The following is a 23,222-nucleotide window of genomic DNA, read 5'->3' as shown; positions in this document are numbered from 1 at the left end:
GTGGTTAGAGCGTCCGCCCGGTGAGCGGAAGGTCTCAGGTTCGATCCCTGGCCGCGTCATACCAAAAGACGTTAAAATTTGGTACGCGTTGTTCCCAGCCTGGTGTTCGGCCTTAATGGGAACATCAAGGCTTGGTCGGCTCGGAGTCAGTATACTGTGTCTGAGTGGAGTATTCATGCTAAACTGCTGCATGGGGTCAGTAAACCAGCACTATGAAACCAGCTTCAGTCTGGGCTGGTACAAGCAGACACGCATACACTCGAATGTATGTCGTCATATCAGCAAAATATTCTCAGGTATGACCTTGACCTTCATTTCACCCAACCTGCTGTGCGTCTTCTAACTAATTTAACTAATTACTTAAAACATGTAGTTCACAATCAGCAGGAGTCTCCAGGTTAAAGAGTGTGGATCCACAGGCAGACTTACACCGACACATCAATATATGACAGATTTTCACTTACATATATACTGTTTGCAATGATGGCGTAATTCCTCGTTTTGCGATATTTGATATCATCTACATTGTCCATTCGCCATGACGTTTACTCCACCTTCCATTGTATCACTTAAACAATACACTAGAAGGGATATTTAAATTTGTCATCTCACTCTATCATCACAAACTGCAATATCCATTAGACAAAAAAAACAAAAAAAAACAAAACAAAAAAAACGGTGTTAAACAGAGCATTGATTTCGATTTGTTGACTTAGACTCCTTACAGCGTGACTGCCGTGATGTACAAATTAGTTAATGATTCACGAAAACCTATATTGACGTGCATTTCCTACTGCGATGCGCTTTACATGCAAGGTAAATATTAATAAACAATGGCCCCGCAAGTTGTATAGAGCTAACTTGTTTCAGTGCATTACATTTGCAGTTGACAGATAACAAAGTACACAAAGGTTTAGGAATACCGTTAAAGTCATGTTTTTGTAGATGCTACAAGCTTGGCAAGCACGGATAATTATTTGAATACCTATAAAAATACTGTTTGTGTTTTCGTTGCTTGGAGCCCCACAATATTCAAACTATATGGCGAGGGTATAGGAACCTGTAACGAAACGCCGCACCATAACATATAAAATATCTGCCTTTCTTGTTATTTATGTCCTAAATGACAATCAAACAGACAAAATGACAATGGTCTGCAAATAATTGAGCCTGGACCATATACTCCAAGGATTATCACCATGAACATTAATCCCATTAATCGATATTATGCAACAACATGGGTTGTTGATTACACAATACCATTTAGAAAGTGGTGAATGTAAATTTATGTTATATTTGGGATTACACTTTCAAAGGACAAATTCTAGTACTTTTTAAGTTGAGTCCCATCGGGGATTCGAACCCACACCCTCATAGTCGGCAAGTTAATCGCCAGCATACACTAATCGCCCGCTCAGCCACCGCGACTTTCATGAAGAGGAAAGCCGGACAACTGATAGTCTAGACTTTGTGCCTGACTCTGAGGGTGTGGGTTCGAATCCCGGGGATGGACTCACTCCAGAAAGTACTAGAATTTGGACTTGACAAAGAAAGTGTAATCCCAAATATAACATATATTAAGCATGGGTTGCTTATAATCAATTCTAGCCTGAATCTAAAGAAAATATATAACAGGAATCGGGAGTGTATCTGCTGGTTTCAAAATGTCAGATAACTATTCTGTGACGATTCCATCCAAACGGGTTTTTGCAAAGGATGGTTATGGTCTAATTCATATGTATCCGATTCACCTAAAAGGAAAGGCAACATTAAGAACTAAATTGGTTGTTGGTTTGCAGGTACAGTCAGTAACAATTGTCACAATGACAATGGTCATAATCCACAATTGTCACGGTGACAATGGTCATACCCCACAATTGTCACAGTGATAATAGTTATACCCCACAACTGTCACAGTGACAATGGCCATACCCCACAACTGGCACAGTGACAATGGTCATACCCCACAATTGTCACAGTGACAATGGTCATACCCCAGAACTGCCACAGTGACAATGGTCATACCCCACAACTGTCACAGTGACAATGGCCATACACCACAATTGTCACAGTGATAATGGTCATACCCCACAATTGTCACGGGGACAATGGTCATACCCCACTTTGCCGGACAGTCGATAAGATGATAACGGATTAAGAGTAACGGTCTGCTAGTTTGCCGACTATACAGTAAGTAGTTGTCACCCATAGTCTCGTGCAGGAGTCTTTGGCAGACTGAGTTCGAACCCTTCAACTACAAAGTAAAAAATTGTTTTGAGTCAATTCGACTTTTAGCAGGTACATTTTAGTGAATTCGAAATGTATTACCAGAACTGAGTAAAACTTACTCGGGGGATGCGCAACCCCTGCACTCCACCTCTTGACCGCCTATGGACATGAGACGAAACTATAACCTGTATTTTGTTAGCTCGAGACAGACTGTAGGTTAATCCCCTCTTGTTTAAGGGATTGTCGCGCATCAGTGAATTCCTATCTAGAACAAAACCGTCCGGCAAATCGACCATTTGCTTGACAAAGTAGTTCGGATACTATCACTCAAAAACAAGGACTTATAACCTGTATCTCAAAGGGAAATAGACCCAAACAATTTATTAAAAACTGGACACCAATCTCACCCCTTAATAGTTCCTATAAGCTAGCTTCAGCTGTTATTGCTCAAAGAATAAATCTGTTTTGCCACATTTGATCAAAGAAGATCAAAAAGGATTTATGGCAGGCCGTTATACTGGCGAAGCCACCCAGCTTATTTATGACATCATGCATTTCACCGAAACCTATCAAATTCCAGGCCTGCTTCTTCAAGCAGATTTTGAAAAACTGTTTGAAAGAGTAGACTGGAAATATATTGATAAAGTAATATGTTTTTTTCCAATATGGCCCAGTGATAGAACAATGGATAAATATACTCTACAAAGATATAACATCTTGTATTCTTGTGAATGGATTTGCTACACTTTTCTTTCCAATATCTCGTGGTTGTCGTCAAGATGACCCATTATCACCATACATTGTTATATTGTGTGTAGAAATCTTCATCATTATGCTGAGAAATAACAAAAATATAAAAGCAGTAAAAATTGGACATATTGAATATATTCTCTCACAATTTGCAGATGACAAATGGAGTTAAAGTTAACATTGCAAAAAGTAAAATTATCTGGATCGGATACAAAAAGAGATCAAACATAAACTATGTAACAAATGGAACGTTGAATGGGAAGAGAGCTTTGATTTGCTAAAAATAGACTTTGGTGTAGACTTGGATGTAATGGTAGAAAAAACTTTAATATAATATAAACTTCAAAGATATCGAATTTAATCAAAATCTGGTCATTCATGACATTAACTCCATTAGGAAGAAACACAATACTGAAATCAATACTTCTCCTGCCTAAACTGTCTCTTCTCAACACTACCTAATCCAACTTAGAGTACAGTTGATGAGCTGCAAAGGAACTGTTTTCAATTTATTTGGGCTGGAAAGACTGACAAAATAAAGACAGAGAAAATGTACTGTACTCATACAGACGGAGGAATTAAAGTATTTTTAAAACAATCCAATCCAAACAAAAAAACTTTCTCGGATAAAAAGAATCTTGTTAAAAGACTGAAACATGCAACATCTTTTGTCTCCGTCCACTAATAATTCTTTTTGGAGTGATGTACTTATGGCTTGGGCAGATTACACTGAAGCCTTATATGAACACAATCACCATGTGTTGAGGAATTTCTGACATTTCCTTTGTGGTTAAACAACAAACCAATGATTGGTAATCAAACACCTTTCTACTCAGATTGGTACAAGAAAGGATTAAGTCAGTCAAAGATCTACTAGATAATGATGGAAAATATTTAGATTTTAATGAAATTGTAACTAAATTTCATTGCCAATTTCTTATCTTATCAAAGTATGATCTGTTGTGTTAAACGCGTATAAAAATATTATAATCTTGCTACCCTTCATTCCGACTACTTAACATTAGAACTGCCTATAGCACCTTACTACATTCATAAACTGCTACAGTCCGATACGGGTAGCAAGTTGTTTTATATCACTGTTCTCCCGTCAATATATAAGAAATCAGCCTCAAATTTAAAATGGGAAACCATACTTGATTCTTACATTGATGAATCAGATTGGAGAACTTACAATATTATTCCATTTAGATGTACACAAAGTACAGAATTAAGAGGGTTCCAAATGAAAATTGTTAACAATATCTTAGGCACAACCTAATATCAACATAAAATAAAAGCCAGTGACTCATCCCTGTGCAGCTATTGCATAATTTCCAGTTAAGCTATTTTACCCCTTTTTTGGACTGTAATTTGACTTAAAAGGTGGCTCGTGTCTTATGCTGGAATACGAATTAAACTTACCCCACAAATCGTACTATTTGCATTCAAGGAAAATCAAAATGATCCTTTGAATATATACTGAACATCATTGAAAACGCACCACCCCTAAAATTGTGGATTTCTAAGAGCAGAAGTGAGCAATCTATGTAAATTTTACATATTTGTGTAGACCAATGTTTGATAAAGAAAAGAAGCAAAAAACAATCAAGCAAAACAGTGAAGATTTAATGCAGCTGACAATGAAATAAAGATGGGGTCAAAATGGAAAGTCAGTAGCGTGTATGACCCCCGTTAGCAGCAACACAAGCTGTGCAACGTCTCCTCATTGAACGGATAAGTCTCTGAATAAAGTCCTGAGGCACTGCATTCCACTCTTGCTGCAAGGCATTGTCGAGTTCCCCAAGGTTGTTGATCTGCGGACGACGTGCGAGGCGTTGGCCGATGTAATCCCACAAGTGTTCGATGGGTGACAAATCTGGTGACAATGCAGGCCAATGAAGTAGAGGAATGTTGTTGTTAGCCAGATACTGTATCGAAACACGTGCAGTGTGGGCTCGTGCATTGCCATGTTGAAATGTGTGCAGATCTTGATGCTGGTGAAAGAAGGGAACGACGTTGTTCTGAAGAATGTTGTCACGGTAGTAAACGGCATTCACTCTGCCACGACAAACAATCAGAGCGGTTCTGTGGTGATAACTTATCCCTCCCCACACCATAATGCTGCCTCCACCCCACCGATCGGTTTGCACAACACAATCCTGATGATAACGTTCACCCCGTCGACGCCATACCCGTAGACGCCCGTCAGCATTTCGCAAGTGAAAACACGACTCGTCGGAGAACATCACACCATGCCAACGTCGTAACAACCACACACGATGCTGTTCAGCCCATTGTCGGCGTTCACGGCGATGCCTGTCAGTCAGGATGGGTCCAACGTAAGGGCGTCGACAACGTAACCCTGCCGCACGGAGACGGCGTCGGACGGTGGAAGCGCTGATCAAACCACGTCGACCCTGGACAGCGTTGGCGGGCAAGGTTCGATCCCGAATATGGCGCCGTACAATGTCTCGATCTTGACGAGGGGTGGTAACACGTGCCTGACCTGGGCGTTGCCGGTCCCTGCTGGTTCCTGTTTGTTGGTATCTGTTAGCAAGCCTCAGAATGGTCGAATGATGACACCCAAATCGTCGTGCAATGTTTCTGCTTGAAGCGCCGACCTGCAACATACCCAAGGCCTGTTCTCGTTCCTCTGGTGACAATCTTGGCATGGCGAAAAAACTTTACTTACGAAAGTACTGCGAAAATGAGAACGGTTTTGTGCCGAAGGTCATTTATACCCCTGAACAGCATGCTTTCTGCATGCAATTTGTGCCCTTCGTGTGTGATGTGCATGAATTTTGTTGTTTTCATGTGATGTTCCATGATGTGTTCGAACGATCCGTTTTTTACTGTAGAGCGTTATTTACGATCTAGTGTGTTATTATCAAAATTCCCACCATTAATTTTCCATTTCCAAAAGATTCTATTGCCTTATTTCAAAATTTAAAGGTGGTGCGTTTTCAATGATGTTCAGTATAGTTCTGCGTCTTACTAAACAAACAATCTTTCGCAACCGAAAATATGGAATAATACTAGATCAAAAGAATATTTTTAGAATCTGCTGCCAGAACTATCATGTCTCAGAATGTATCGCTTTTACAACTTGTTCATATGATAAGCTTACAAAATTGTGGTCATCACTACATACTTTATTTGCCTGGTAAAATACTACCTGCTTTGGATACAGTCCATATCCAACATTGAACATAAGCAACGACTGTGGAGCAATATACATGTATGTTTTTGACATTAACACCATTACATACTGGTAAATACATAACAGGGCATGATTTAATGATGCTTTGTTACTTGCACTGTTATAGCCCAATGTTACTAAATGAACCTACTTATGAGTCTAACTTGCACAAGGTGCAAGTCAATCTTTGAGAAATACATCAGCAATAAGTCTAGCAATATAAGCATACATATGTCAGCTCCTTTTTCTCCTACACCTTGAATAGCTATGGCTGTTCATAGACGCTTCCTGGCTATGGCAATTCATGTAAACAGGGATCAGTTTTGTCTATGTGTTGCTATGGTTTCATGGGAACTGCATCAAGTTTTACATACACCGAAACCTCATATGTTTTACACACTCGGGTTTTGGAATTTGGCTGGTACAGCTGGGTTCTTGTCATAGGCTGATGGCATTCCTTAAATTCAGCCCTACATATTCTCTAGGAAATATTAAGACCATGCATTGTTACCTACTGTTTGTAACATGTGACCTGTACTTTGAAAAGAAAAAGAAAAAAAGTAGTTCGGGTAATTAGTCAAAATACTTAAACAGAACAACATCAAATAGTAAGGGCCGTTAAACCGCCCAGAACTACACGGATGATCAATAAGCACGTCAGTGACAATTACTAATACATGACACGTTTTTACGACTTTCCACAGCTAATTCTTGTTGCTTCATCAGACAAAGGACGAAGGAAGTATCGGCTCTGAAACGTGTAAAGAATCAAAAGAAGTTGTGAACCGATAAAACGTGTCATGTATTCATGTCCGTCCAACTTCTAAATGCCTTTCAAGAACTTCAGAGCCAACCAGCTTCCAGATGGCTGGGTTATTGTACCGTTTGAACTGCACAAGTAAGATTAGATCGAGACACTTGATACAAGTTTGGGATAAAAAGAAATGAAACAGAAAAATATCCTTTGTCTGAGGATTTCAAATGTTTGTAGCATGTATGCATCTATTGGTTCATAAACCTTTGCTCATGTAGGCCGAGTCGTACAATAGACTGCTTTAGGACAAATTTCGTTTTATCACAAACGGTTTTATCGCTATTATTTATTAATAAAATATGACTGAAGAAAAAGAAACAGGCGCGATGAATTCATTTTCATTATTACACATTTGACAAAGACTATTGACGATTACCTCAATTTTAAACAGATGTTTTCTAGTGTTTATAATGCCATGGAAAATATAACATAGAAAGTTTTAAACCAGAAGAGCGATGAAATAGGAATTTTACTTATATTGACCCTATATTTCGGTTAGATTGACAGGATTAATTTGTTTATCACATTATGGTATTCTATGGCATTATGCTTTATTAAATTGTTCAAAAGTATTCCTATATTCTTAATAGAAAACGTCATTTGATCGTGAAGAGTATAAATGGTATAGACACTGTCAAAATTCTGAAGGTGTGGTTCCCACAAGTTATTCAATAGAAACGTGCCGATATTTAGCAGGTTAGGCCAGACAGAAAGTGTTTAGTTTGTTTCAAAGCCGTATATCGGGGATGACTACCATTTTATTTGTATTTGTAGTGCCTATGAAGAAATTAGAATCACATATACACCTGAACCATACTTTGCCCATCCTACATATCTCGAATTTGCAATACTGATTGACATAAATAATATTCTGATCAACTTAGTTATCCACGTGTACAAATCAATGTTTGTCAGACAAAATATTCTCATTGTATGATATGCTGATGTCTGTCGTGTATGTAACATTGATATGGGCTCAAGGCCTCTCCACTTCAGAAATAAACTTGACTTGACCCATACTTTCTTTGTGAAGAGTACTGAGTGAAAAAGGTTTGCCCTTCGGAATACAACGGATATATATCACGCAGTGTTTTCACTGCACGGTATATCAAGACATAAAGATGTTTCTTTGGTGAAATGCTGAGTCCACGAGAAAGTCATGAAATATGGAAAAGTAACAGTACATAGTCAGGTCATTAAACCTAAAATGTCAACTCTTTCTACTGCAATGGCACGACAGCAACATCACGACATAGACCGTTATGTTGTAGCCTGGTTATTGGGTTGGTGAAGTTAAAAAAAATGTTTCAGCATCTTCCTCTTCGTCCATGGAAATCAATACTAATCAAGTGTTTGTTCAAATTTCTAGCAATTGTTTGTGTGTCACATCTTTGTGGAGGCGTTTACTGCACAGTGACATAATTTCTCCACAAAGAAATTGAAATAGCGTCCTATAGCGGTGATTCCGTGGTGTGTGTTTACATGAAAAATACTGCCAATGAGTTTCGAAATTATTCTCTTTAGCTCGAAATGTCATGACTAAGTATTGGTTTTAGTGAAAACGTCTGATCAACCCTGATAAAGCCACCCCATACACGTACTATAACCAAATCAACCAATTCAGTATAAACAACCAACCCCAGCTAAAAACCAATTCCAACAAATATAAAAAACAAAAACGAGGTAATGGGCGCTGACATTTCATGTTTGCGAACTCAAACTCATCCATTCGTCGTGCAAATGACGTTAGTGACAATCAGGTTTTGAACAGGCAGTCGATCACGTGATCTTCGCATCGAAGTTTTCTTCATTTGCACGTGTTTGCATTGGCCCCAAGAACGGAAAAAACACTGTTAAACCACAGTTCTAACGGTACTTTAAATGCCACGATTGCCAAATGTGCGACGTGAACGTGCCGTCGGCATGTTGCAAGCGGGAAGATCAGTTATTGACGTCGCAAGAGCAATAGGATGAAACCGTCGTACCATGTATGACTTGCAAGATCGTCTAAACAAACTAGTGCCACTTCTGATCGCCCAAGGCACCCGTGGCGAGCCACCTCCTCGTGGTGGGTGCTGGGTAACGCAAAGAGCTCGCCGACACCCCCGTTGTGGACCCGGGGGGATATTTGGTCCACCAACCCGTTTGCCGTGGGTTGCGTCCCGTGTCGGTGGAGGACGGTAGTCTGGTGGTTGAGGGCAGCAGGAGTCTGGAACCGCGCTCCTATTGCTCAACACACCACTTCGGCCCTTACTTCACCTAGACGGGTGGTAGAATCGGCCCGATTCTATCAATCGGCTGGTCACGCCAAGCCCTGTGCATGGTGACTGTATTTTGCACATTTTAACTATTATTGGGTATTGGCCGTTTCTATGTCAAATATATACACTATTTATTATTTGAACTGCCTAGAGTCCTATGCCAGAAGGCGGTGGCTCATGGGCCAATCTGGCACTATTGACCTCCAGGTTCAAATTGTCATCAAATAAATGTAGGGTCTGAACCAACCTGACTTTTATTCTGTTTGGCAATATTTGCTACCTGTGTTGATATTGCTTGAGTATAACATCCTTGTAGCCCTAGTGTTTGTCGTTGGTTTCCACTACAGCACTGTCCTCGTTGACACTCGATGGCGGGTGGGGAGCAGGGATGTCGAATGTTTACCTTCAACATGGCTTCCCCACAAATCACTGGTTCTCGGTACTCAACTAAAAGACGTCATATTGATATAGACACTATTTCGTCTTCTGATGATGAAAGTTCTGTTTTAAAGGTCATGGCCACGATTTCTGGTTGTGGAAGGTGCTAAGGGTCTCCCGCTTAAGATAAACCCTTTTGTTGTCTCTAAGGCTGTGGAAGGAATATGTGGCACTGTGCAAAATATTACTCGTCTCCGTTCTGGCTCTTTGTTGATTGAATGTGCTAAAAGGCAGCAGTCTCTAAATTTGCTCAAAGCAACCCATTTTGCTGATACTGAGATTGTTGTATCTGTCCACAAGACATTAAATTCGTGTCGAGGCATTGTTCGAGATCGTTCAAAATGTTTATCTGACATGTCAGAAGAGGAGATTGTGGCAGAACTCAAGACTCAAGGGGTGACATCCGTGAAACGTTTCACTAGAAAGGTTAATGACAGGGTTGTCCCTACTACCACCTATCTGTTTACTTTTGCGCTATCCAAACTACCCAAATCCATCAAAGCTGGATATCTTAACATCGGTGTGGATACATATATCCCAAATCCACTCCGTTGTTTTAAATGTCAGCATTTTGGTCATGGGGCAAGTTCTTGTAACAACTCCCCAATTTGTTCCCGCTGCAGTGGAAATCACGAGAACACTGATTGTACAAATGCCATGAAATGTGCAAACTGTAGTGGTGAGCATATGTCTTACTCTAAGCAATGTCCAGTGTTTGAGAAAGAATCTAGGATTATTAAAATCAAATATTCAAACAACATTTCTTTCTCTGAGGCCAAAAAATTAGTTGCCGACCAGACACAAAACAACAATTTAACAAAACCATATTCTGCCGCAGTTTCTTCTTCTATCCAAAAAGTGGATAGTGTGTGCCAGACAGCCATTAGCTGGGTCACCGATCAGCAAACACTCCTCTACTCGGTCAGTGGAGTAACTTCAACAACTGACACGCAGACTGATGTACCATCTACCCCCCCGTCTCAAACAGTTGATCGTAGACCAGAATCTGTGCCAGAACTCCATACTGGGAAAAAAACTGAACCAAACAAAACTGTCTTTTCCAAAGCAGAAAGAAAACAACATAAAAGAAAAGAAGCAAAAGCTCTTAAGCACCTTGACGTATCTTTGAACGATTCTGTCGAGGTTCGTAACAGCTTTGAACCTCTGGATATGGAAACCTCTCCATTACAGTGCAGAGGACCTTCCCCTCATTCACGATCTCCTGTTAAACCACCATGACTTCCTCCACCTGTTTATTACAATGGAATGTTAGAGGACTTCGGAACAATTATAATGACCTCCAGCTATTAATCCAGGATTACAAACCATCAGCTTTTTGTTTACAAGAAACCTTCCTCAAGACAACTGATACATTAAATTTAAGACAGTACGACTCGTACCATTTCTTTTCACCTGCAGGTGACAAAGCAACCGGAGGTGCTTCTGTTCTGGTACGACAGGGGGTAATTCACAGTCCAGTTTCTCTGAACACCCCTCTCCAAGCTGTTGCAGTACGTTTGACACTGAATATTGTTTTCACCTTGTGTTCTTTGTATATCCCACCGTCCTATTCTCTTCACCAGTCTGATCTTCAGGCACTTTACGACCAACTTCCCAAACCCTGTGTAATAATGGGTGATTTGAACGGTCATAACCCACTTTGGGGCGGTAATGACACTAATGCAAAAGGAAAATTACTTGAAGATTTTTTCTCAAATAACAATTTATGCATTTTTAACGATGGTACTAAAACCTATCTACACCCTGGAACTGGCTCGTATTCCTGCTTGGACCTATCAGCTGTCGATTCCAATTTACTAAATGAATTCGAATGGTCAGTTCATGATGACCTCTGTGGTAGCGATCATTTTCCTACTGTATTAAAGTCAATTACACCATCTGATGTTCCTCCGTCTTCGAGATGGAATTTTGCTAAAGCAGACTGGGCTCGCTATGAAACTCTTTGTTCAGAAAAGCTAACACCAGATGTTTTCATTGATGTTCCCGACTCTGTACAGCTCTTTTCCGATAGGCTTCACAAAATAGCTGATGAATGTATTCCGAAATCCTCTATCATTCCCCACATACGTAAACCTTGGTTTACTGCAGACTGCAAACAAGCTAGGAAGGCACGGAAGAAGGCTGAGCAATATTTCCGTCGTCATCCAATGGTCCATAATTTGAATAAATTTAAAATACTCAATGCAAAAGCCCGGCGTACTTTTAAGCAAAACAAGCGCCAATCATGGCGAAAGTATGTCTCGAAGATAAATTCACGAACGCCAATGTCAAAGGTATGGAACATGATCCAGAAAATTAAAGGTAAGGGTAGCAAATCAAGCATACACCATCTCAAATGCGGAGATGAACTGCTGACGGATAAATCTGATATCGCAAATAAACTGGGTGAAACACTTGCGAAACATTCTTCCTCAGCTAACTATATTCCTCAATTTCAAACATACCAGAAACAGCAGGAAAAGAGAATTCTCAATTTTCATTCAGATAATGGGGAAGATTATAACGAAATCTTTTCTATTCATGAGCTTCATACTGCTCTTGACCAATCCCATAATACTGCTACAGGAACTGATGGTATACATTATCAGCTCCTAAAACACTTACCAGAATCCTGTTTAGAGACACTATTGAATATTTTCGATGACATTTGGACATCAGGTAAATTTCCTCCATCCTGGCGTGATGCCATAGTTATACCTATTCCCAAACCTGGACGTGACCATACCGATCCATCAAATTATAGGCCCATTTCTTTGACTAGCTGTGTTTGCAAAACCATGGAACGCATGGTCAATAACAGATTAACTTGGTACCTGGAATCTAATAATTTAATCACAAATATCCAATGTGGTTTTCGTAAAAATCGCAGTACCGTTGACCATTTAGTTCGACTGGAGTCATTTGTCAAGAATGCCTTTATCAGCAAGCAGCATGCAGTGTCGATCTTTTTCGATTTAGAAAAGGCTTATGATACCACCTGGAAGCACGGCATCTTAAAAGACTTACATGACTTTGGTTTACGGGGCCGTATGCCTCAGTTTATATCACAGTTTTTAACTGACAGGCAGTTTCAGGTCCGAGTGGATTCTACACTATCTGATCATTACCATCAGGATCAGGGTGTCCCACAAGGTAGTATTTTGTCTGTCACTTTATTTAGTATCAAGATCAATAGTTTAGCTAAAGTTTTAAATGATTCAGTTGATGGTTCACTTTTTGTGGATGATTTTAATATTTCTTGTCGTGGGAAAAATATGCATACTATTGAACGGCAGTTGCAACTGTGCTTAAACAAAATAAACAAATGGTGTCTTGAAAACGGCTTTAAATTTTCTCAATCAAAAACCAATTGTATACATTTCTGCCGCAAATATAAACCACACAAGGACCCAGAACTCTTCTTAAATGGCACTCCCATCAAAGTTGTCAAGGAGGCCAAGTTCTTAGGTCTGATTTTCGACTCACATTTAACTTTTCTGCCGCATATCAAATCCCTCAAAACTAAATGCCTGAAGGCACTCGATTTATTGAAGGTCGTGTCCAATTCAAAGTGGGGAGGTGATCAAGCTACCCTTCTACATCTATATAGATCACTTATCCGCTCGAAGCTTGATTATGGCTCAATTGTATATGGTGGAGCCTGCAAGAGCAACTTAAAATTATTAGATTCCGTCCATCATCAAGGTCTAAGACTTTGTCTTGGCTCCTTTCGTACTTCACCCGTTGACAGCCTGTATGTCGAGGCTCATGAACCATCTCTTGAGCAGCGCCGTATAAAATTAGCCTTACAGTATATAACAAAACTACATTCCAATGAGTCAAACCCTGCATATAACTGTGTTTTCAATCCTCTGCATGAGGATTTATACAATAAGAAATCTCTTGTTCCACCTCTTGGTTTAAGAATAAAACCGTTTATTTCTTTGCCGGCATTGATCTGGCTACTATAGCTCCTTCCCACCTTCTTTCTTCTCCTCCTTGGCAGTTGGTTAGGCCACAAGTGGACCTAACATTGACCACCTTTAAAAAATCAGACACTAATGAACTACAATATAAACAAGAATTTAATCAATTACATACTAAATATAAGGAATATAAATCCTTGTTTACAGATGGGTCCAAGGACGGTGGCGCAGTGGCTTGTGCCACTGTCACTGGACCCAGAACAATATCTTCTAGATTGCCAGATAACAGCTCTATTTTTACTGCTGAAGCTAACGCCATCTTAATGGCTCTTAAGTATATTAAAAGACACTATAAACATAAACAGTATATAATCTATTCAGATTCTCTTTCTTGCCTTCAGGCTCTTCAAAATATTTGTTGCAAACATCCACTTTTAATTGAAATTATTGAACTGCATAATGATCTTGCTACTGGCCAATACGACATCGTCTTTTGTTGGTTACCCAGCCATGTAGGCATTTTCGGGAACACAATGGCTGATCTTGCTGCCAAGGCAGCTCTCAACAAATCTGTGACACCTCTTCTTATTCCATACAGTGATTATAAAGCTTCCATTAGATGTTATATCCATGATCTGATGCAGAAGAAGTGGGACACCCAAGTGGGCATTAATAAATTACATGCAATAAAACCTTCTATTGGTTATACCTATTTGGGTTGCCAGTCAAGATTTGAAGAGGTCATCATGCGGCGATGTCGTATTGGCCATACGAGATATACACATGAATATTTATTGAAAGGTGAGGATCCTCCATTTTGTATCCCTTGTGATGAAATAATCACAGTCAAGCATGTCTTGCTTGACTGTGTCGAATATTCCATCACAAGGGATAAATATTTCAAATCACCAACTATGAAAGATCATTTTAGTAACATAAGTTCTCGTTTAATTTTTGCATTTTTAAAAGAATTGGATTTGCTAACGGATTTGTAAATAGATAAATATTTTATGATCGGAGGTTTAAATTGATAACAAAGATTGTTCGTGGCTGTATCCTCGAGGGGGGTTAAAGTAGTGTAAAATTATTGTCCTCCTGAGAGGGTACGTAAGCCCACAAACATTCCAAGTAAATTCAAACTCTCTGCCATTTTAATCGTAATATATGTGTCCTTTTAAATGCATGGCTAGACGTGCCTAAATTGCTAACAACTGAGGGGATGGTGTAAATCCAGCTAGGAACCATGCAGGTAGCTAAAGTAATGTAAGTCCCCATGGCCCCTAGAGTGGTGCTCTACCTTCGGTTGTTGGCAATCTATAGTCCATTTTTATGTTGTATTGTCCTCTATAATTAAACTGTTTTATAACTCCTTACTAGTCTTAGATGGATATCTGTGATATATACTAGTGGTTTTACTGTTCTTCGTTAACAGGGTTTTAGTTTCTTATATTCTTTCATTCCACAATGTCATTCTTACTTGTTCCCGTCACGATATGGCTGCAATATTGCCGATGTGACGATAAAATTTAACTCACTCACTCACTCACTCTGATCGCCCAAGGTCGGGTCGTCGACGTGTGACGTCACGAGCAGACGACCGTCAAATCGTCCTACGTCACCTACGTGACAGCTTTCTGCCGGCTACACGAACCAGGGCTTAGATGTTTAGATGTCGACTGTCCTCGCAGACCATTCGAATCGGTTGCGGGCTGCCAGTCTCCATTCTCGACGTCCATATGGTGGGCCAATACTGGCGCCGTTTCATCAACGTCAACGTCTGATGTGGGCCCAACGTCACCTCCGATGGACCCAGAGAGACTGGAATGGAGTCGTCTTTAGCGATGAACCCAGGTTTACCCGGACGACAGGCACAGAGTCTAGAGACAACTTCGTCAACGGTATACCCAATGTTGTGTACAGGAAGTCGACAGATTCGGGGGCGGAAGTTGCATGGTGTGGGGTGCTTTCTGTGGGACTTCCCGACTTCTGGTCATCCGTGGAAACCTCACAACTGCTGCTTACCGCGATCAGGTGCTCATCCGTCAACTCGTTCCTTTCAAGGCGGCTAATGGCCCAGGTCTACAGTTCCAGCATGATAATGCTCGCCCGCATACCGCGATGTTGACACGAAATTTCCTTCAAAACGCTGGAATCAACACCATGGACTGGCCATTGAGGTCCCCTGACCTTAATCCAACAGAGCACGTTTGGGATGCACTTGGGAGAAGGCTTCGTGGTCTTCGGAACCAACCTCAGAATTTGCAGGAACTTGGCACTGCCTTGCAAGAGCAATGGCACAGAATCCCCAACCACGTATACGCAAGCATCAGGCAGTAGATGAGGAGACGGTGTTTGACAGTGGTGATTGCGCGGGGCGGCCATACACAATATTGAACTGACAAATTTCGAATTTTTATTCTTGTGATTTGATATTCTGTATACCCATGTTTTTGAACGGCGGTGTAGCCTAATGGAACTGATTGTGGCACTGTCAGTGTACCGAGTACATCACAGAGATCTCAGCAACGAAATAATAACAATTTAGCCATCTTACCATCTCTTGTTCTTTTATAGTGCCCTGAAGAAAGAATGTGAAGTTTCTTTTTTGACTCAGTATATTTTAGAGCATTGTTTAGGAGGACTAAATATGTCCTTCCAGTTTTAGTTACTTAAGCACATTTGCTGCTATTGATACAGACATATGGATGAGTTTATTATATATCTTTCGCGATCCCTTTCAACGGTCTTAATATGTACCTTTCAGGTTGATCTTTTTAAAGTCTGTAAAAGATAAGGACCCTTTCTTATCACATAGATCGTTTATATAATACTCTTTTACGAAGCCAATCTTTTGTAATAAAACTTGAATCTGTGCACAGGTGGTAATATGTTAAAAGTTGGTTATTGATGTGATTAGGATGCCTGCGTACGTACCTGCTTAGGACAGACATTCATGTATACATTCGCCACTAAAATACATAACAATTCCTACTGCGGGGATATTGCTAAAAGGAGGGTAACACTCACTCACTCACTCACTCACTCACTCACTCACACAAAGTTAGAACATCACTTAGACCTTGCACAGTTAAGATCAGGATTTTCGAAGCTCCCGTAGCGCTAGGATGGTACAATTGGTCGTAAGGTTCATACTGTTTTGTACAGTTATGATAACCGTAGGTTTTTATAATTATTTATATATCTTACGACATAGGACTATCTTAGCGCTAAGGGTGCTTCGAAAATCTAGGCCCAGGGCCCAGTTTCACAAATCTGTCGTAACACTACCGCTGTCTTCCCTTCGAGACTTACGGCTGTCATAGCGCTACGAAAGCTTTGTGAAACGGGGACCTGGTTAGAACTAGTCTTCAGCAGCCCATGAAGCTGAAAACATACTGTTTGTTTGTTTGCTTGTATGTTGTTTACCCCCACACTTAGCAACATTTCAGCTATATGGTGGTGGTCTGCAACTAACAAAGCGTGGATCCGTGGATCAGACAATCCAGTGATCAACACCACAAGAATCGATCTACGTGACTGGGATGCGTTTACATTTATCAAGTAGGTCAGCGAGCCTGACCACCTTGTCCTTTCAGTCGCCTCTCAAGACAAGCATGGGTTACTAAAGACCGATTCTAACCCGGATCTTAATGGGTCTTGCACTGATAACCTAGGGTAATACATGCACACGTAGAGTATCTAAAATATGCAAAGTATAGCTGAAAGTATTTTGGATCTTTTGCAGCCGTTTCCCCAAGACAGTCCTTGCGCATCCTATCCTTGTCCTCGGCCGACTGTTTGTGCGACCGTTAGACCACCTTCTGGATACAGGTGTCTTGGAATCGGTGAGTACAATACACTGCATCTCCAAAACACTTTCATTTAAACAATATTTAATTTCCCAGTTTCATTATCATTTTTCATTATCATACTAAGACAAAGATTCGTCACCGCTTAGAATAGCATGAAAACATATCGTTTTGAAAGAGGCATTTATTAAATTTAAATCTATTATATAGAGGGCACTGAAAGAGATAATGGAAAGGGTCCTCTCGAGTGTTTCCACAGGAGGAGGTTCGGCTGTCTGACAAACTTCTATCAAACAAATGGGAGTTCCGAGTACTGGCACCAAGACACAAAACACCTTTAGCAGGTTAATAAGCTTGTGAACGCTTAGGAACACATCCAAAGCCTAAGAAAGAACTGTTACCGAGGACCGACCACCCGGGAAATCTAGTTCGGCGCTAATAGTTATCTTTGTTTTTACTGGAGTCGCGGGCAAACAAGCACTGTAAACAGAAAACCAGCCCAGCAAACAGCGCTGGTGCAATCTGGTAATTTTGTTAGCAAACGTCGCAAGCCTATTGACAGGAAATGGTATGAAGGTATCAAGGAAAAAGCAATGCTTATGTGCCTTAAAGATATGCGACAATTAAGCCTTGTTAAAGTGGAGGGTTTCAGGGCTTTATCTGAAGTATGGAACACAAATAGCCGCGACAATTCACAAGTACCCCATGAAGTCGTAAGAGGATTGTAAGCACCCGCCGTTGCCCTTAGTACGGACCTACCCCCTTCTACAGACACGTTTGATCTCATGTCTCCAGCTCAACAAGTCGTTCTGCAAGCTAAAGCCAAGTTGAAGAGAGAAAGTGTGCACCATAGGGAAAACACAACGGAAGCAGTGTCACCAATGAGAATGAAAACAGATTTTTGAATAGAAACAAGAGGCTAAATGTGTCATTTGTAGTAGGACTGCCGGCATGCATCCCTGTCCCGCATGCTCCAAACAATATGTTTGAGCTCATGACTTGTCCCATCATATTCGAACAAAACATTCAGGAGAAGATCCCAAGCAGCAGCACCTGATTTAGAAATACACAAATGACCGTGAGGACAGCTCAAGGACATTAGCCTTATGTGAAAATGTGCCCAGATGCACGATGACGACAAAAACAAAATGGCGGATTTTCCGCTATTTAAGCCTCTCTACAACACTTGTTGACAATCACCTTGTAGTGAAAGATCTTGACTCCAACATCATCGGTGATATTAAGATGAAAATCTCCACAGGACTTTCCTCACAATCCCCTACATTGATAGCGTCAGCGGTTGACCCATGCTACAAAAACCTGAAGTGTCTTAAGCCTGAACAGAGAACTGAAGTCCAGAGCTATTGACCTCATCACTAAGGCAGCAGATGACGAGCCTCATGCCGATGTTGACCTACCTATGGCTATAAGAGTGAAAGAGCCAAGATCTCCTTTCGATCCAGCTCAGACAAGCATACAGAAATTCAAATTCTGTGTATCAGATGATGCGATGTCGTTCCTGCTGAGCAACATCATTGAAATATCAGATGACATTGAGGACATACTAGACATTAGAACAGAATACACTGAGTTCCTGAACGCACAACATGAATGTGAGAAAGGTCTGTCTATATTGCCATAGGTGGTGAGAGAATGAGAACCACGTTCAGCACCACTTGTCAAGGGGTATCTCTGTATACCTGGAAGCAGTCTCCCATCTGAATGCGCGTTTTCTGCTTCCGGACTCACCATTACTAAATACCAAGCTGTCTTGAGTCAAGAGACAGCTGTCGCAATCAGATTCCCAAACAAGAACCTTTGCGACGCATTAAAAGAGGAAGAACTCACTTCAGTCTCACGCTTGAACCCTATAATTTAGGAAAGAACTCACTCACAACACTATAACAGAGACCCCCTACGAGGTCTGCCTGTGTTACCCATTCTCCCGGATATAACGAAGTGATGGGCTGTATATATGTATATAGCGTCGGCAAAATAGTTAAAGTTAATGTTTCATTTTCAGAATTAGTATCATTCCAGACTCCAAATAAATTTGCTTGGCTCATAATATATATGCCAGGCATATCATCAGGCTGTATATGAATAGATACGGGTTGTATTCATATTTGATTTTAAGTTGTGCTATTGACTTTCGTTGTTGTTTCATGATAACGTTAATATGTCACTTTTAACGACAATTTCGAAAAGCAAAAATGATGGAAATGGTTGAATGATATCTGTCTTGTTTCAATAAAAAGCTATGTTTTTTTCAAACTTGGCCTTGTGTTCTTGCTTTCTTGCATAAATTTCATTAAACAAATTTGATACAATTAGTCTTCACTTTTGTTTTCTACACAGACATTCAGTTGTATTTATCCAACGGATTTCAGTGTTATGTCAGAATAACATTCCCATCTGGCAATCTAAATCCTGAAATAGCCTAAGGTCATACTATAAATACCATTGACGTTATCTCCGTTCATCGGAGATAAGGGAGAAAGAATTCATTGTAATGTTACTAAATAAATGCCAAGTCTTTTGTTTGAAACCAAAACGTTTTCACTAAATGAAGTCTCAAATAAACATCAATCTTGTTTTACATACTGTATTCTTTAAGGTCCATAGTCGATCCTTTTCCAGAACGTATCTATAATGAAGGTTAGTTGATTATGTGACTTACAGTCTAGGTGAATGTTTAAAAGTTGCAAATGGAAATGCTGCTCTAATTACCAATGTGTGAAGACAATTTTTGGTTTGCTTTGAGCATGAAATATGAGCATGACCAGCAACGACAAAATGTGCTTGCACGTCGACGACTTATCGTCATGACATTATTTAACACTGATGAAATACTGATCGAAGTAACAAAACTAAATAAATGGGAGACAACTCCATTCCACGTATACAAAAGCCCCGCTAATAACAGTCGAGTGTATAGTACATTATGCACCACATGAAGAAATTAAGGATTGTCTTCCAGGGATGCTTAATAGGCTGTCCTCAACTCAACGTAGGGGTCATAAAATCGTTTTCTGAAGAAAGAAGCCCACTTACCATATTTATTATTGATGAATGCACAGTGATCCATTCTATAGGAGCTTCCCCTGACATGCAAAACTAATACCAATACTAATTACGTCCAAATCAACGGACCCTGTTGGCAGTGCATGCATTCTGATTCTCTAACAGTTAATCATCAGCCATACAGACCATAATGTAGTTTCCTTTGTTACTTTTGGGTATCGTTCAAGCGATGTATTCTGATAGATCTGAAAGGATATTTTTGTCAGTGAAGGTTGATTGCACCATTGTGTCTTCTGCAGTCTGGTATGCTACGAGGCATCTACCTGGAGACAACTTGTAAGTCAAGAAGGAAGGGTCAGATTTTAAATGGCGATATTGTTGAAGTTTTTAGTCTTCTATAGTCCGGTATTCTAACAGGTTGGTAAGATTAAAATCATAGGGTCGTCTTTTGAGTAAAAAATGAGACGTCAGTCTGAAGATACGTTTTCTTTTCGCTTCTTCGAAGCAGGTAGAATTTGGCTGCATCATTAGGTGTTATACAACCTGGCATTGGTTTTACCCAGTGTCAAAACAAAACCGTCTTCCCGAAGGATTCCTTTGAATTTAAAAAATCAGAAGTTAGATCTGAAGGATATATATGTTTCTTTTCGCTTGTACAAATATGGTTGCACAGTTTGATCTTCGTCGAGGTTGGATTTATCTTCAAGGTAAAAACATCTTCCTGGAAGCTTCTCTTGAGTCAGGAATGAGACGTCAAATTTTATATGACGCGACAGTTCGATTACACCATTATGTGTTCCGGTGATCGTCAAAGTTGGTTTTATGTTTGAGACAAAAACAATCTTCCGGCTTCTTCTGAGATAAGAAGTGAGAGGTCAGATCTGAAATGACGATATTATTAGGCTTAATTAAGGTAGTTCGATTACACAGTAAGGTGTTCGTCGAAGTTGCCACTTCTCAATACAACCATGAAAATGCAAACAACTGGAGTAAACAGAGTCGATCGAAGTATTTGTGCAAATGTCAATCGTTTCGATACATGACAAAAAGAGGACAGCCAAGTTAAATATTTACAATATATTATTTGAGTATTCTGCCAAAGCGTGGAGGTTGGTAAATTGCTAATTTTGGACAGTAAGACACGATACTGACAATGCAAACATGAAAATACAACTGGCGTAAACAGTGTCGATCGAAGTATTTGTACAAGTGTCAACCGTTTCGATGCATGACAGAAAGTGGTCAGTCAAGTTAAATATTTACAATATAATATTTTATTAATCTGCCAAAGCCTGGAGAAGGGCATTCATCATGGTGTACCTGCTATTGTCGCCTTGAGCAATACTGCTTTTACGTCGTCGGGGTGTAAATATGTTACCTGTTTGACAAATTGTATGAAAACCTGATGGCTGTTGGTTGAAGCCTTCGTCCATCAGGACGAATCCCCACTTGGGTAAAATGTGAAAATGTGTGAAGGCTCTCACTCACTCACTCACTCAATCACTCAATCACTCAATCACTCATACAGTATTCTGTTAATTCTGTTCATATCTTAGTTCCAGAAGCCGAATGCCCTACCCCGGATCCCATCCAAAACGGAAACTTTACTTATACGGACACAAAATTTAACTCAGTCCTCATCTACAGCTGTGACGTCGGTTACAACTTCAGCGGCAACAACAACATCGCAGTATGCGGCGCACATGGACAGTGGAGGGGTTTCAGCGGAAAATGCCAAAGTGAACTTTACATTCTCTGTTTCCAATAGATTTTAAAATATTAAACGAGTTCCCATCAGACCCCATCAGAATATTTCATATTCATTACCTCACGAGCGAAAGCGAACGATGAAACAGTATCTACTGGGATTATTCCTGGATGTAAGTTGGCAATAAAGCGCCAAGTGTAATACGAGACAATATCATAACTGACAAGATACAGATTAAGGATCAATGTTTGTCAAAGCCAGTATGTGAGGGCGTTAATCGCATCACCTGGTTTTAACACGCGAGACAGCAAAGGAATCTTGTTTGAAACTGAAATCATTTTATTGTAAATTTCTATTGAGGAGCAAATAGTTAGCCGCCATGTTGAACATGGCCTCCTTTCACAAACCACAAAGGTGATCGTAAATCACTAAAGTAACCTTAGTGTAATTTTAAAAATAGTAGTTAAGGTTAAACATAGTAAAGTTTGCTTCGTGAAAGAAGACCCAAATTGTTAACTAATTTCAGTAATGAAAGAAAATGATTAAACATTTAATGTTTAGTGTTGCAGGAAATTTATTATTTTCAGGATCTCTACAGAGACGACAAATACTTACGTTGCCATTACTTTGTTATGAAAACACTTGAATTATCATTTCAGTGTGAACCATATATAGAAGATCAATGAACTGGTTAGGAAAATATTTTCTTTTGTTTATAACAGTTTGTGGAAGAAAATATACCAAGTATCATGCTAGAAACATTAAATATTTTATTAAATTATTTTCAGTCATCGATTGTGGAGAACCAGTGCTTCTTGCGTATGGATATCGATCCTTCAACCTCACAACGTACGGTGAAAACGTCATCTTCTTCTGCGACACTGGGTACAACCTCAGCAGCAGCGACAACGTTGCAACGTGTAGTAGTAGTGGATTGTGGGAAGGTTTTAGTGGCCACTGTGAAAGTAAGAAACCGTTCCTTTTCAGTCTTAAGAAATATATTCCTCAGAAGAGAAGTGGTGGAGAATCTAAGCATAGGGTGTTTCTTACTTTGTCTTGCCTCA

The 23,222-nt window shown here is 40.0% G+C and overlaps 1 protein-coding gene across 1 annotated transcript in view; it reads left to right on the top strand.

Annotated features, from left to right (window-relative positions):
* Positions 1 to 23,222, top strand: part of LOC137266140 (sushi, von Willebrand factor type A, EGF and pentraxin domain-containing protein 1-like) — a 56,314-nt gene that overhangs the window by 17,931 nt on the left and 15,161 nt on the right. Inside the window, exons 2-4 of the mRNA XM_067801629.1 lie at positions 17,363 to 17,462; positions 22,007 to 22,189; positions 22,947 to 23,123. Coding sequence (XP_067657730.1) covers positions 17,363 to 17,462; positions 22,007 to 22,189; positions 22,947 to 23,123 — 460 coding nt within the window. The remainder of the gene's footprint in view (positions 1 to 17,362; positions 17,463 to 22,006; positions 22,190 to 22,946; positions 23,124 to 23,222) is intronic.

This window comes from Haliotis asinina, chromosome 15 (genome assembly GCF_037392515.1).
Source record: "Haliotis asinina isolate JCU_RB_2024 chromosome 15, JCU_Hal_asi_v2, whole genome shotgun sequence".
NCBI lineage: Eukaryota > Metazoa > Mollusca > Gastropoda > Lepetellida > Haliotidae > Haliotis > Haliotis asinina.
The sequence above is the reverse complement of the archived record's forward strand: the minus strand, read 5'-3'. Positions and strand labels throughout refer to the sequence as shown.